Source organism: Thamnophis sirtalis, unplaced genomic scaffold (genome assembly GCF_051295495.1).
Source record: "Thamnophis sirtalis isolate CommonGarterSnake01/CBP01778 unplaced genomic scaffold, rThaSir2_p1.2 scaffold_4, whole genome shotgun sequence".
Lineage (NCBI taxonomy): Eukaryota > Metazoa > Chordata > Lepidosauria > Squamata > Natricidae > Thamnophis > Thamnophis sirtalis.
The window spans coordinates 103,282,561-103,296,730 of record NW_028261384.1 but is presented as its reverse complement, the minus strand read 5'-3'; the positions used below and the strand labels follow the sequence as shown (position 1 = coordinate 103,296,730).

Below are 14,170 nucleotides of genomic sequence, written 5' to 3'. Positions count from 1 at the left end.
AAAGTTTGTTCAATGATTGGTTTAGTTAGATATATTTGGGAAATGCACAAAAAGGTAGAAATTAAATCTCATAGAATCACCTGTGTCTCTGTCCCCATCTCCCTGATCTTCACTACCTCTGTTGTTTCTGCTCCAATAGGGAACTGATGGACAACCTGGCGCTAAAGGTGAACCCGGTGATGCTGGTGCTAAAGGTGATGCTGGTCCTCCTGGTCCCGCTGGAGCTACTGGTCCTGCTGGCCCTGCTGTAAGTTCTCCTTCACTACTCCGCACTCTCTTCCATGAAGATTTGCTCTTCGCTCAGTCTTTAGTTTCATGCTAACCTCTCCCTATTGATTGCAGGGTCCTGTTGGTGCTCCTGGCCCCAAAGGTGCTCGCGGAAACGCTGGTCCCCCTGTGAGTATGAGTCCCCCCCCCATATTATTAAATCAGATGCTATATTATGAAATGGTAGTTCAGTAAGGATTCAAATTATTGTTCCTGTTTTCAAAGAATGCAGAATTAAATCTCCAATAAAGGAGAATATTTGTGGCTCAGGGTTAGAAAGGAGCGGTCCTTGGTACTCTCTGAGCTTGCATCATTTTCTTGCAGATATTTTATTTTCCTAAATTGATTTAGATAATTAATAAAACTTTCAGCACTTATGAAGTGCTGAACAGAATGCAAAAGAGATAACTTTTCTCTAAGAGCCTTTAATTTACACTAAGCAGAAAGGGACTAAGGGACTAACACCAAGGGATAGGACCTTAAACAAATATTATATTTAAATATCTTATTAAATAAATATGACAACCCTATTAAAAGGGTCTTGAATAAACATGATATTTAAATATAACATTAAATAAATTTGATGTCCCTATTAAGAAGGTCTCACTGCCAGCTTAATGCCATGTATGATGGTGAAAGAATCCTATTTTAGATCCTGCCTAGAACATTCTAGCAGATATTATTAGCACCTCCTAGGTCATGTATTCTTACTTGGTTAATATATTTGGGATTCCCAATTAGCAGTTCAGAAATGCATCAGAAATAAAAGCCTTTCCATTAAACAAGAAACAGTGGTGCATCCAGACAAGGTGTTAAAAGATGTGAGAGAGCTTTTCACACCAGCTTTCACATTTGAGAATCAGAGCAAAACCCCTTTAAACAATTGCATCCACTGGAACATGGTATATTCAGTAAACCTGTGTTAGTCTTCTTTTGTAGGAAAGGATAATTGAAACTGGAATATTTCTTCATTTTTATAGGGTGCTACTGGATTCCCTGGAGCTGCTGGAAGAGTTGGACCTCCTGGCCCATCTGTAAGTAACCACACAGTTTCGGCAATAAATTAGTGGGCAGGGGGGGGGGGTCCTCAAAACTTCAAAATGGCCATCAGGGAAGGAAAATTCACAAGGAGAATTTTAGTCCCCTTTGGCAAATGAGGAGCATAATGTTAATTATAAAGAGGAAATGTTACCTATGTGAGAAACAGCTGGAGAAATTCAGGCCTTAATATTCAATGAGTTAAATGCAAATTAATTTTCCTTTTGTCTCTTTCTTGAGACTAAACATTGATTCATTTCAATGAGCATTCAATCTAATATTTAATTCTGAACTGGAAGCTTTAAAATATTATACTTACAAATAGTTTTGCAACCAGTCTTTTTTTATAAATTGTTGATTGAAAAAAGTCAGCCCCAAAATTAAAACATTTGTAATGGAGGGCAGTTTAGTATTTCAGTGTTGTGGGTATTTTGTGGATATTTCAGTTCAGAAAATACACAACAAAGTGAAGGAATGAACAGGAAAAGTATATCAGGAGTACTGATGTAATAGATATACCTTATTTCCCAGGGAATTCTGGGAGTTGTTCATTGAATTAATGCCTTTCAATTGAACATGCTAGATTTCTTCAACATACATCTTGTCCAAAATGTGGTTAACGTTGCTTCCTTGAACAAACAACTAATATGATTAGCCAATAGAAGAGAAAATTTTGCTCATCCAGAATGATCTGTCTGATTTGAAGCCTAATTGCATCCCCATCCAGAGCCCCTCATTTAATAAAGATTTATATTTAAAAAAAAAACATTGTTGCATAGAATCTTTTGGCTGAGTCTTTCAGTCACTGATAGACTTGTTGCCTTTCTTTTCCCAAAGGGCAACATTGGTCTTCCCGGCCCACCTGGCCCTAGTGGAAAGGAAGGAAGCAAAGGACCCCGTGGTGAGACTGGACCCGCTGGACGCCCTGGTGAAGTCGGACCTGCTGGCCCACCTGGACCTTCTGGTGAGAAGGGATCTCCTGGTGCTGATGGACCTGCTGTAAGTAAATCTAAAATTCACTTCTCTTCAATGAAATGTTTGAATCAACCAGGGCATCTCCTCTTTGAGAAATCTCCCTATGACATCTAGCAATAACTTTTTGAATACAAATCTGTCTCGAGCTAATATTTAATGTATCCTTCCCTGATGGTAATGTTACAGCCTTTTCATGCAACTACCATCCATGACCATTTTCATGGCAATTGGTAATATCTATAGAGTTCTGCATCTTTTTCTGGGCAAAGGCTGCTCCTTGTCATAAGAAGCCATGTATCCCCTGGATCAGTCTTCCCCAATCTCAGCATCCTGGAAATGCCCCAGAAATCTTAACAACAGCCAGTTCTGGAAATCAAACTATGCACAACAGGGATTCCCAAGTTGGAAAAAATATTTAAATTAGTTACATTTTTGTTACTCTTTTTTTAATGGTTTCCTACCTTTGTCTAATTATATTTACTAGTTTATTTGTTTGCTTATGTTGTTTTGAATAAAAAAAAGCATAACACATAAAAATCTCAGTAGTAACAGAGTCTTCTGTGGGAGTTTCACATTTAGCCATCCAGAGGATTGGAACTCCTATTCAGGAAGGATATGGGTTGGAAAACTAGGAAAGAATGATATTACTTGCAATGTTAAAAAGTATCAGGGCACCCACCAGTTTTCTCTTCATCTAAACCCTCCAAAATTCTTGCATCCAGAAGGGACAAAACACTGCTTGCTACTTAATTATTGAGGTCTAGTTCCATCATCTTCTCTAAACTAATGGCCAATGGCAACGTTAACTAAAGATGAGAACATGTGCAGTCTATGAATCAATAAAAGATCATGAATGGGAAATCTGGTAGCACATACTACTCATAAAAAAGAAACCTGATTGTCCACTAACTCTATGCCTTGTTTCTGAAATGCACATTATTTTGTTTTATAGGGTGCCCCTGGTACTCCTGGCCCACAAGGTATTGCTGGACAACGTGGTGTAGTTGGTCTTCCTGGACAACGAGGAGAGAGAGGATTCCCTGGACTTCCTGGTCCCACTGTGAGTACTTCTTTTCAATTCAGTCAGTTTCAGAAGTTTTCAGAAATGCAATATGGATCCATTTTTATTCTTTAGCTTTATGGGATAAACTTTGATCTCCAAAAAGAAAGAAAAAATATCTGAGGCTTCCTAGGAGAATTCACACATATATAGGGCTACACAAACACAAAAGACTTTAACTGGATTTTTCTTCAGACCAACCAATAAATAACTATGGGCAAACTCAACAAAGATGTTGTTTTCTTCAATAATATTGTGCTGAACATGTTTGCATGAAGAACACAATTGATATGCAGGGTATATTTCCAAGGAGCAATGATTAGGGTTGCAATTGATGTCTCAAAGCAAGAGTGTATTTTTTAATCCAGTTATTTATTTCTGCACATTCTTACAAGGCACAATAGTAATGGGCTTGATTTGTTTGTTTCCTCATTTGTAATAATATTAATCTGCATTGTTGAAGAGATAAGTTTTCTGCTAGTGGTAGATTTTCCTCAATACTGGCTACACTAAAAAAATATGTAGTAGTATTTCCTAATGGAGCAATATAGTTTCAAAATTTCACAGGGCAAAACATCACTCAATATTTTCACTAATCACGACTCTATAGTTACTGGTTAGCCCAGACATTTGCACAGTTTAAGCCTTTCCTTTTCCTCCAGCTGTTCCTCCAGCTGGACGTCTCAAATCTTTTTCTCATAAGGGGCCCCGTTTCCTAACAAAACACAGCATTATAAACCCCCAGACTACCTGATTGTCCATTCAAGTATTTATCTCAATCATGTTGCTAGGCCTTCAAAATAGAGTCAATGGATCTTCTGGGTTTTAAAACCCTTGTTTCTTGTTGAGAGGCCAGACTTTTCTGAGAAATGTGCTTCACAAATTCCTGGAATTCTGTTTTAAATAATATGTTACAATAACAGAAAAGGACTCTTCAACTGCAGAAACAGCAGCTGGAAATATTTTGGGGAGATATTGGCTTTCAAAAATTTTGACTGTACATCTTTCAATCCGAGCTGATTCCCCCCCCCCCCCCCAATCTTGCAGCCTGATTTAGAATTTAGGTAAAGTGAGTTATCTTGCCTTGCATTAATCCTAAGAACAAGCATCTTTCTCAGATCTGGCTATTCCAACAGGAGATTTTTGTTTGATCAGATTCGGCTTGTCATGAAAAAGCAGCAAATGCTTAACTCTCTAATATACTAGGAGAAAAAGGGAAGATCAAGTTAGCTGGCTGACTATGCATTTTGATTTAAGCAATCCGAATCAGGCAGCAAAATATTGTCTCTTACTGCGTATCTTATGCCTTGAATTTTGAACAGATCCTTTTATTAGTATTTTCCCAGATACTGAATACTAGAGAATATCATTCATACTCTATAAGATTTAATTCTCCTTTCCCTCTTCGGAACAGCAGTTTGTGTGAATCATAGCATTGTATTCTCTTTCGCGGCCCATAGGGTGAGCCTGGCAAACAAGGCCCATCTGGTTCCTCTGGTGAACGTGGACCTCCTGGCCCATCTGGACCCCCTGGATTGGCTGGACCCCCTGGTGAAGCTGGACGCGAGGTGCGTGCTCATTTTTCTAAAGGATTTGATGCTTCCAACTCTCCTCAACACTTTCATTCCTCTATACAAGTTTAGTGTCCTCAAACCTGCCACTATTAATTTCAAAATAGACATTTGTAGCTTTGCCATCCCTTAGAGGCAGAACATGTTCAGTGTCATGCAAGGGTGTCCCCAGTTTGATTCTTAAACTCTCCAGCTAAAAGACGGTAGGAAATTCATTAAAGATCTGTGTTTGAGACCTTAAGAGAACTTGAAAGTATCAGACAGGTGGAGGCTAAATAAACCAGTGATTGGATTCAGAACAAGGGAGCTTCAGGAAAAGATAAAGATTAAATATATGAACATCTTGAATTCAGTTTTCAGCATTCAAAACTCCTGTTTAAAAGACTAAAAAACCAATTTCGCTGTATTTAAGTACAATGACAATAAAGATTACACTTATACTTCTGCTGGAGTCCTTGGAGGGGTATTCTAGCCAAACACCCTGAGTAATATCCCAAGGTTTGACTTGGGGTAGAGCTATTTCATAGAGTCAGCCATTCAAATTAAATATTTCATGGGAGAACATGGAATTCTTCGTCAGGGTAGGATTCTAAATTCTCCATTCTGCTAAAGTTCAGGTTCTGATTTCCCTTGATCTTGCCATCCTGCTTAATCTGTCTTCTTTCTCTCTTGATTCATAGGGTTCTCCCGGTGCTGAAGGTGCTCCTGGACGCGATGGTGCTGCTGGTCCCAAGGTGAGCTATTAGTCATTGATATGAATCACATAACAAGTATCAAGAACTTACAAACGCTATAGGATAACCCTATTCAAACAAGTCCCATTCAAATCACATTGGAAATAAAAGCTGGCTTCATGCTGATTCTCTCCCTTTGTCTTTCCCAAATAGGGTGATCGTGGTGAGAGTGGCCCAGCTGGTGCTCCTGGTGCCCCCGGTGCCCCTGGTGCCCCTGGCCCTGTTGGCCCTGCTGGCAAGAATGGAGAGCGTGGTGAGAGTGTAAGTGACAATTGTTTTCATTCTTTATATGTAGCAAGAGAGTCCTTTTTCCAAACACCAGAGGGATCCTGGCCCAACTTTCACATGCACAAGAGAATATTAATCCAAAACAATGGATTTCCAATTGATTTTCATTTTCCCAAAAATCAAGCTCTTTTCTTTTTTTGGTAAAATATCATTGATTCCTCCCTAACTGTCCAGACTTCTTGCTTGAAAAGAAACAGTCGCATAGAATGACTGATTTCCCAAAGAAATGAATAGCGAGTGGAGCTACTTAATTAATGATCTGAACATTTTCTCCTCTTTTTTTTCTCCAGGGCCCTGCTGGTCCTGCTGGTCCCGCTGGTCCTTCTGGTGCTCGTGGTCCTGCGGTAGGTTGGAGTTTCAAAATACTTCTTTTCCTCTAAAGAAACCACATCATTCAAAGGATATTCTGGTTAGATATTATGTTAGATGTTGTTCCAGGAGTCTTGCCATTCAGCAATGAATGAATGTGGTTGACTTTGCTGTTGTCCACATATAGGCTATTTTTGCCTTAGGCTAGCAACCAATATTTTCGGTAGCCGAAATGTCTACAAAGAAATGGCCCTCCATAGGTTTTGCTGTGTTTGTTAAAAACTGATTTCTAAAGAGACTGTCTTCTGATCTTTTCCCAGGGCGCACAAGGTCCTCGTGGTGACAAGGGTGAGACTGGTGAACAAGGTGATAGAGGCATGAAGGGACACAGAGGATTCTCTGGTCTTCAGGGTCCCCCTGGCCCCCCTGTGAGTATCTGCAATTGACGAAGAACAAGATTCAACTCTTTTTTTTTTTAGCTGTCTTTGGTTAAAAAAAGAGGAGGGATATGTGTTCTGGGTTAGTCCATTATGTTAGTCAATTTCCATGTTAATCCCATTGTCTTAAAATTTCACATTTGGATTCATGGGTATCTTATTACAATGTAGACTTTGAAAAATATCACAGATTTTGTAGCTTTTCATGCCGACTGTTTAGAAAGGAGTATTCCAATTCAAAGAAACTTCCTAATCCAAATATCTTATTAAGGAGTTTAACTCAATGCTGCAGTTTTATAGAAAATGATTAAATGGAATCTTCAATGTTTAGATTGTAGATAGATTTCTGAGCACAAACAGCACAGGAGGGGTGAACACTTTTCTGCATTGGATGCAACTTCTCAACTGAGCTGCATTTATAATATACAAAAATTACAATTTGTTTCTAAAAGGAAAATGCTACCTTTTGAAATCACTTTGATTTTAAAACTACTTCTACAGGTTTTCCTGTAAGGATATCAGCTGTTGAATAACACCAGAACTATCTGCCCTCATCAAATATTTTTCTTTACAAATCATCTTACGAATTAATGAATTCAAATTTACCTCTGACACCAGTATAATGCAGTAGGCCTCAAAACATTTTGCATGTTGTGTTTTCTGATAATAGTAGACACAAATTCAAGGCCACCCAACTGGCAAAGAAATACAGACTTTCAAAAACATCAACATTTGGTTAATATCCTCCCTTCATGCAGAAAAGTATTCCTCCATTGTGTGATGTATTCAAACATTTATTTAGGTGATCACAAAAGACTGTCTACAAAGAAGTAGATATATACATCTATTCATGTGCACTGCTTATGTGTTGATTCCCTGAGTCCATGACAGAAGCCATTTGCCAGAGAGCGAGAGATAATATGGGCAATTAAGAAGCCCAATATTTCATATTAAACTTTACCAGACATGCTTTTTAAGCCACTATTAAGGTTGGGAATTCAGTTTTCTCACTTGTATCATTGTATTACAGTAAGGAAATATCCATATAGATGATTTGGTAATTGACAAGTTCCTTTTCTGGTATAGGGCTCTCCTGGTGAACAAGGTCCTTCTGGTTCTTCTGGCCCTGCTGGTCCAAGAGTAAGTCTGATTATTCTGTAACATTATTTGCTGCGTTATAATCATCCAGGATGAATAAGGGAACTCTGAGAACAACTTGAAATACCTTGAATCTGATCCAGCATGCAGGATCAGAATGCAATAACCAGAAAGAATGAGTTATTGCAAGATGAGGATAACATAACACTTTATATATATATATAGACAACTGTGAGAAATGTATTTCTATGTTGAATTGGATTCTAATGCTCAGCAAACATACAGTGTTACTTTAGAAGAAAAGAGATGTATCCTGTTAAAAAATGAGACTTGCTGGAGGTGTCTTATCTTAGCTTTTTTTCCCCCCCTCTTCCATCTTAAGCCAAATGCTCACTAATAATGAATTGTTCCCTTCTTGACAGGGTCCCCCTGGATCTGCTGGTTCCTCTGGCAAAGATGGTTTGAATGGTCTCCCTGGTCCCATTGGCCCACCTGGACCTCGTGGTCGTACTGGTGATGTTGGCCCTGCTGTATGTAATGATTCTAGAAATATCACAACTTACCTACAATGAGTGGAAAAGACCTTTGCCTTTAATTCTTGTTCTCTTCATATTCCTCCTGCAGGGTCCTACTGGACCTCCTGGACCACCTGGTCCCCCAGGCCCACCCAGTGGCGGTTTTGACTTCAGCTTCCTGCCCCAACCTCCTCAGGAGAAAGCTCATGATGGTGGCCGCTACTACAGAGCTGATGATGCTAATGTAATGCGTGACCGTGACCTGGAAGTTGACACTACCCTCAAGAGCCTTTCTCTTCAGATTGAGAACATCCGTAGCCCTGAAGGAACCCGTAAGAACCCAGCCCGTAGCTGCCGGGACCTGAAGATGTGCCATGGAGACTGGAAGAGTGGTAAGTGCAGGAGAAGCCATACCTGAGCTTCTAGGGCAGTATTTACTGCTGTGAATGATCTTTGTATCTGAACATGTTGCCTTCTGCTGTCAGAATTGCTGTTCTTCCTTCTTGCACTGCTGAACTTTTTCTTGCATGCTTTCATTAACTAGTTATTCACAAGATAGTTATTGATTCATCAGGGATTGGGAAGATCTTTTGAGCATAAAATTCATAAATTTCACAGAAATATCAATTCTATTAAGAATGTTTTCTTCCTGCAGAATATAATCTGCATAGGTCTTAGTGAGGTTTCTTCCCAAGGGTGTTACAACAAGTAAATCACTGTTGCCTGTTCCAACTATTCCAACTCTTCAAAGAGGAGTAACTTAAGTTAGAAAGATCTTTCTTCTTTTGATTAGTATTACTGGAAAGTGATGCAATGACATCTACTTTGATTACATGTGGTTATGCCCCTGATAATTATCCTTAGGCCCATTATTTTCATAGAGGCATATCTAAATATCACCACCACTACAGCTATCAAATGTTGCACATATTTTAGGAGATGGAGAAGCCACTTGGACAGTTTTTGAGAACAAAGAGCCTATAGCATGAGAAAATGCTTCAGAAAAGAAGGAACAGAGAAGATAGCCAATCAATTCTCTTTAGAGGATGAAATAGATGAGAATAGTATTCCTTTCAAGATCATCGTCAGTCAAATTATTCATTTTCCTCCCCTGTAAATAGGAATGTATTGGATCGACCCCAACCAAGGCTGCAATCTGGATGCCATCGAAGTCTATTGTAATATGGAGAGTGGAGAGAGCTGTGTCTACCCAACTCAGGCCACTATTGAACGGAAGAACTGGTACAGCAGCATTAACCCCAAGGAAAAGAAACATGTCTGGTTTGGTGAGACTATGCCCGGTGGCTTCCAGGTGAGACTGGAAAGATTAAGCAACACATTATTTCTGGGTGTTGTAGAGGGATTTCTACAGGAGATAAGATAGATACTATTTCACTTTTTCTTTTCTCTTGGTAGTTTGAATATGGTAGTGAAGGATCCAACCCAGCTGATGTTGCCATCCAACTGACCTTCTTGCGCCTGATGTCCACTGAGGCTTCCCAGAACATCACCTACCACTGCAAGAACAGTATAGCTTACATGGATCAACAAACTGGAAACCTGAAGAAATCTCTGCTCCTCCAGGGCTCCAATGACATTGAGATGAGAGGAGAGGGCAACAGCCGTTTCACCTATTCAGTTATTGAGGATGGCTGCACGGTGAGTCTTTTAGATAAGGTCTGCAACCCCTAATCCATAGATGGCACCAGCCCATGGCATGCCAGCAACAGGGCCATGCAAACAAGAGAAGCCCATCTTTGGGATGCAGTCAACATGCGAAATCACACCCTCTCCAGTCTGTGGAAAAACCTTTCTCCATGGAACCAGTCCCTGGTCCCCAAAAAGGGAGCCCTGCTTTAGATGGGGCAGCTGGCTTGCAATAAAACACAGGGACATCACCTGCTTTTTAAAATTGTCCTAGACACAAGCAGAAATATTTGAATATGTTATATACTGCTATATATGTGGGAAGGTCATTCTTTTTTCTCTCTCTGCATGAAAACTTTTTCCATGTTCTGAATCTTGGATTGATACCAGGAAGATCTTAAGATTTAAAATGCAGTAAATATAGTGTGTAGCAACCAGGTCAAAGACTGGAAAATAATGGCTCTCTTCTGAATTAAAAATGGAGGCTGATTTGCCATTAATCCAGTCAGTATAAAGAAATATGCCTCTGTATCTATTAGTTTGAATATTTGAGTAAGAGAAACATCAGTCCATTCAGTGTTTGAGACCCATGAACCATTGAGAGTTCCTGTTCTGCAGACAAATGTTGTTCTTTGATATTATAGCAGCACTTTTAACTTTCTACTAGTTTCTAGTGTTGCATTCAGGCTGAGGATCATAATCGTATGTATCTTACGTTCTTAATTTGCAAGATAATTTTTGAAGAGCCAGTTTGGTCTTGTAATTAAGGCATCAGGCTAGAAACCAGGGGGTTGGGGGTTGTTCATCCCACCTTAGGCATGAAAGCCAAGTGGGTGACTTTAGGTCAGTCACTGTCTCTTCACCCAACACACCTCACTGGGTTGTTATGGTGGGGAAAATAGGAGGAGGGAGGAGTATTGAGTATGTGTGCCACCTTGGGTTATTTATAAAAATAATAATAACTATGGGATAAATAAATAAAGATCTGTCCTACATTTAGATCTTTGCAGAAAAGCAAAATGTCCATACTTGTAGTTAGGTCTTGACTAAGATTCTTAGGGGTGGGAACTGCTGTGCACCGGGAAAGTTTAGAAATAAAACAAGAGGTGAAGTCTTGATGATTCCCCTCACCATTTATTCAAATTTAAGAGATTTGAATGTCAAAGGTCTAGTTGTTTTTAGGCTGGGGAATCAGGATTAAAAAACACAGATCTCCGACAAATGCCTGAAATAGCCTATATAACATTTCTAATTTCGTGCCATTTCCATTTCCTTTACAGAGTCACACCAACACTTGGGGAAAGACAGTCATTCAATACGAGACAACAAAAACTTCCCGGTTGCCCATCATTGATGTGGCTCCTATGGACGTTGGTGCTCCAGACCAGGAATTCGGCTTTGATATTGGACCAGTCTGCTACTTGTAAACCCCAAAGGAAACCTGACAGTTTTAAAAATAAAATAAAAAACAGCCAAAAAAGAAGGAAATTTCACATGGACTTGAATTTGTGTCTTTTTCTATCCATCATCTCTAAAACTATTTTCATTTCCGTTAAAAAAAAACCAAAAAAAGCATTAAACCAAAAAAAATAAAAATAAATGACTTTTGAAAAATAATTAAGGAAATGCATCCACTTGCTTGACTTTTTTTTTTTTTAAATTAGAATCACCGAAGACAGAATGGCTTGATTTTACCTTCTTCATTTTTAAAATCATGTAATATCTTGGGATCACAATTTGCACATTCCAAATAAATATATAGAGCCACCATACAAAATGATAAAAATCAGTACCAACTAAGGAACACCTGAATTATTAACTACAATTCTTGGGGGGAGAAAAAAAAATCTGTTGCTTCCAAAGCAACAAAAAAGCAATGCTAAATTAGTCTTACAGCCTGCCCATAACATCCTCCTAATTATTGTAAACTTACCCTTTAACCTGGAAGTGAAAAAAGACCCCAAAATTTCCTTATAGGCCATCTTTCTCTGCTGGCAATTTTACATGTTTTATTTGTTTTTATACAGAGCAATACCACAGAAAAGATTATTATTTCAGCCACTATAAGTGTATTTTTTTTTCTGTTTTGTTCAGCCGGCAATAGAAAGGAGTTTAATTACTTCTGAATATACGTGTGGCAGTGAATGGTTTTCAACACAAATACAAATTTGGAAAAGTGTTAACAGCTAATAATGCTAGTATACCTGCAAAGATGGTTAGAGGTTTTTTTTTTAAAAAAAAAGCAGAACAAGTGGACAAAATAAGTTAAAGATCTACAAATATGTTGTCGGTGAACAAGTGAAGAAAAATAAATGGCTAATATAGAAAGCAGAGAAATTGCAATGTTAAATGTATGTTATTATTGTAATGGACAGCTACCTCACAATTGTGATTTCCAAGTTCTTTGTGGTAGTTTTGGAGTTTTTTTTCAACGCCATCACCAGGCTGGGGGTGGGAACCAGGGAACAAGGCAGGGTTCCAAGTTTAGCAAAAGGTGCTGTGTCTCTTTATTTTATTTTATTCTTTTAGTCTTCTATGTTAATAATGTTCAGGTCCCATGTAATTATTTTTGAAGTGGTGAAACTTAAAACAACTTTTGCTCCAAGCAAATTATGTTGCTAAGAGCAGCCTGTTTGGTGCTATAGAAATGGAAATATTAGAAGGGGGGGAAATAGAATTAGTGTCTCGGTGCCCAAAAATACTTGTGAATTTTCAAACGGTGCTAATTTTCTTAACAAGCAAAAAGAAACCAGGACGACAAAAAATAATAATAATTAGACATTGCTGCAAGGGATCAAGGTCTGAAAATTTTCTGTTGTTCTCTTGTAAAGCAGGTGGATTCCTTTTTGGCTTGCCTTTTTCCCATCCATCCAGGTCTTCTCCATCACCATCGCTCTTTCTCCTCCCCCCACTTCTTTTTTTAACCCTGCTAGCAAATTCTTGTGCTGAATCTTCTAGCTCTTTAATGGTCTTCATTCATTGCTTTAAAATCACAACCTTTTCCTTTCTTCTACCTCTTCTTTGCTCTCAACCTTTGTCACCTTAACTCTTCTTTTTCTCCCCTGTGGGTTCAAGTTCAAGCAAATCCATTCTTCTCTGTAACAAGAGGCAGATGTTCAAGGGAGTATGACCGACCGAAGATTCTGTACCTATTTTGTATATGTATAATAATTTGAGATGTTTTTAATTATTTTGACTGCTGAAATAAAGCATGTGAAATGATCCAAATATACCGGTTGTTCTTCAGACTTTTCTGTCATGCAAGGCCAATAATTGGTTGGGGTGCTGGCTGATGGGGGGATCGGGTTCCTAGTTTATATACATTTTGGAAATCTCCACACTTGCAAGCATAACAGCCTTTAAATAAGGCTATCAGATCCTTCAAGTAATCACCCAGATCTTTTTCAGCTCAGATCTGGTAGACTTACCACTGAAGACATAAACCAACCCTTCTTTCTTAGAAGGAATATTTGTAAGGATTCTGATAAATTTTCATTCATCCTTTCTATGTATCTCAATAGAAGAATCCACAACAATTAAAAATATATATTATTCATAAGAATATATAACTCTTGTCAGAGAAAATGAGTCCAAAAGGGCTTAAAAGTTTTTCTTTATCATTATTTCCTTCTTATTGTTTCTCACTTTGCTTACTCTGTCCTACTTCTCCTAATATGCCAACTATTCTTTCCCCTGCTATTCCCCTAGAGTGACATCTAGAATTTTTCACTATTTCTCTCACCTACAGCACCACCATGGAGCTTGCCTTTTTTTTTTTTTAACTGGCTGAAGTCCTGTTCCTTCTAATGCCATTAAAAATCACAATTATTAAAGAAAATGGCTCCTTCATTGATTTTTCTTGGCTCTTTCCCTCAAATAAAAATTCATTTAGTATGTGGGCATCTCTCCACTTCTCGAGGCCTAGCAGGGTATTGGAAATTAACGGTTCATTTCTCCCCTTCTATGTGTTCTGGAAGTTATTTTTCACCAACATTTCATTTCAGTTTTGTCATTTTCTGTCTCTCTGGACTTTCTCTTATTTTATCATAAAGTCCTCCCTACCACCATCACTCTGCCCACCTCTCTTTCTCTCTCTCTTTCTCTCTCTCTCTTCCTCCTTCACTCTCTCTCCCCCTCTCCCTCCCTCCCTCTTATTCACTCTCATTTTAAATCATAAAAGCTGAAAGGTTTTTTGGAAAGGGGAACCCTGAATGGGTATGGTATTATTGGA

General features: G+C 38.6%; 1 protein-coding gene across 1 annotated transcript in view; it reads left to right on the top strand.

Moving 5' to 3' along the window:
• COL1A1 (collagen type I alpha 1 chain) overlaps nucleotides 1-13,167 on the top strand; it is a 40,005-nt gene extending 26,838 nt beyond the window's left edge. The window contains exons 36-51 of the mRNA XM_014061051.2: nucleotides 140-247; nucleotides 343-396; nucleotides 1,248-1,301; nucleotides 2,143-2,304; nucleotides 3,233-3,340; nucleotides 4,801-4,908; nucleotides 5,592-5,645; nucleotides 5,799-5,906; nucleotides 6,224-6,277; nucleotides 6,563-6,670; nucleotides 7,766-7,819; nucleotides 8,200-8,307; nucleotides 8,402-8,684; nucleotides 9,414-9,604; nucleotides 9,709-9,951; nucleotides 11,220-13,167. Coding sequence (XP_013916526.2) covers nucleotides 140-247; nucleotides 343-396; nucleotides 1,248-1,301; nucleotides 2,143-2,304; nucleotides 3,233-3,340; nucleotides 4,801-4,908; nucleotides 5,592-5,645; nucleotides 5,799-5,906; nucleotides 6,224-6,277; nucleotides 6,563-6,670; nucleotides 7,766-7,819; nucleotides 8,200-8,307; nucleotides 8,402-8,684; nucleotides 9,414-9,604; nucleotides 9,709-9,951; nucleotides 11,220-11,366 — 1,944 coding nt within the window. The 3' untranslated portion in view covers nucleotides 11,367-13,167. The remainder of the gene's footprint in view (nucleotides 1-139; nucleotides 248-342; nucleotides 397-1,247; nucleotides 1,302-2,142; nucleotides 2,305-3,232; nucleotides 3,341-4,800; nucleotides 4,909-5,591; nucleotides 5,646-5,798; nucleotides 5,907-6,223; nucleotides 6,278-6,562; nucleotides 6,671-7,765; nucleotides 7,820-8,199; nucleotides 8,308-8,401; nucleotides 8,685-9,413; nucleotides 9,605-9,708; nucleotides 9,952-11,219) is intronic.
• The last annotated feature ends 1,003 nt before the right edge of the window (nucleotides 13,168-14,170 follow it).